Here is a 557-nt window from a genome sequence, read left to right on the forward strand (position 1 = left end):
GGGGGGGGAGGGTTTTTTTGGTGTTGCACTCGGCAAAGGTTTTACGTTGCCGCCATGGAGTCTGGTGCCACCTGCAGACGTTGCCCAAAGCGTTGGACTAGGAAGAATGCCTACCAAATACTAAAGCTATATCTCAGGCAGTTAATGATAGGTAACCCACCCTACAGCATTAGACCTCACCGGGGACTACCCCATACCGCCCCGCCCCCTCTCCCGAGCAGCACCTCATCCTCCGGCTCGCACTCTCGGTGCTCGGCGAGCAAAAGAACGAAGCTTTCGGGGGGGAAGGGCGCCGACCACCTATAGGAGCAGTTATGTTACCCATGCGTCGAGCCGCATGCGCTTTACGGACTGGCTCTCGCCGTCGGCGTCGCCCGAGGGTCTGAGGAGCCCGAGAGATGAGGTGTAGTCGGGCCGCCCGTCTTCTCGGTCGTTGCCTTCGAAGGAGCTGGCGTTGCTGCTGAGGCTGTCGACGGGGGAGCGGCCCGTGGCGTCGTGGCGGCTCTGGTGGGAGAAGGACGTCAGGGGGGTGCCCGTGTTCCGCTCCCGGTTGGGGG

At 62.3% G+C, this 557-nt stretch overlaps 1 protein-coding gene across 1 annotated transcript in view; it reads right to left on the bottom strand.

Annotated features, from left to right (window-relative positions):
• Positions 1 to 47: 47 nt before the first annotated feature.
• Positions 48 to 557, bottom strand: part of LOC108802199 (myocyte-specific enhancer factor 2D homolog) — a 37,267-nt gene continuing 36,757 nt past the window's right edge. Inside the window, 1 exon segment of the mRNA XM_018574066.1 lies at positions 48 to 555. Within this exon segment, the coding sequence (XP_018429568.1) occupies positions 313 to 555 (243 nt within the window). The 3' untranslated portion in view covers positions 48 to 312.

This window comes from Nanorana parkeri, unplaced genomic scaffold, assembly GCF_000935625.1.
Source record: "Nanorana parkeri isolate BGI_ZX_2015 unplaced genomic scaffold, ASM93562v1 scaffold2710, whole genome shotgun sequence".
Classification (NCBI taxonomy): domain Eukaryota; kingdom Metazoa; phylum Chordata; class Amphibia; order Anura; family Dicroglossidae; genus Nanorana; species Nanorana parkeri.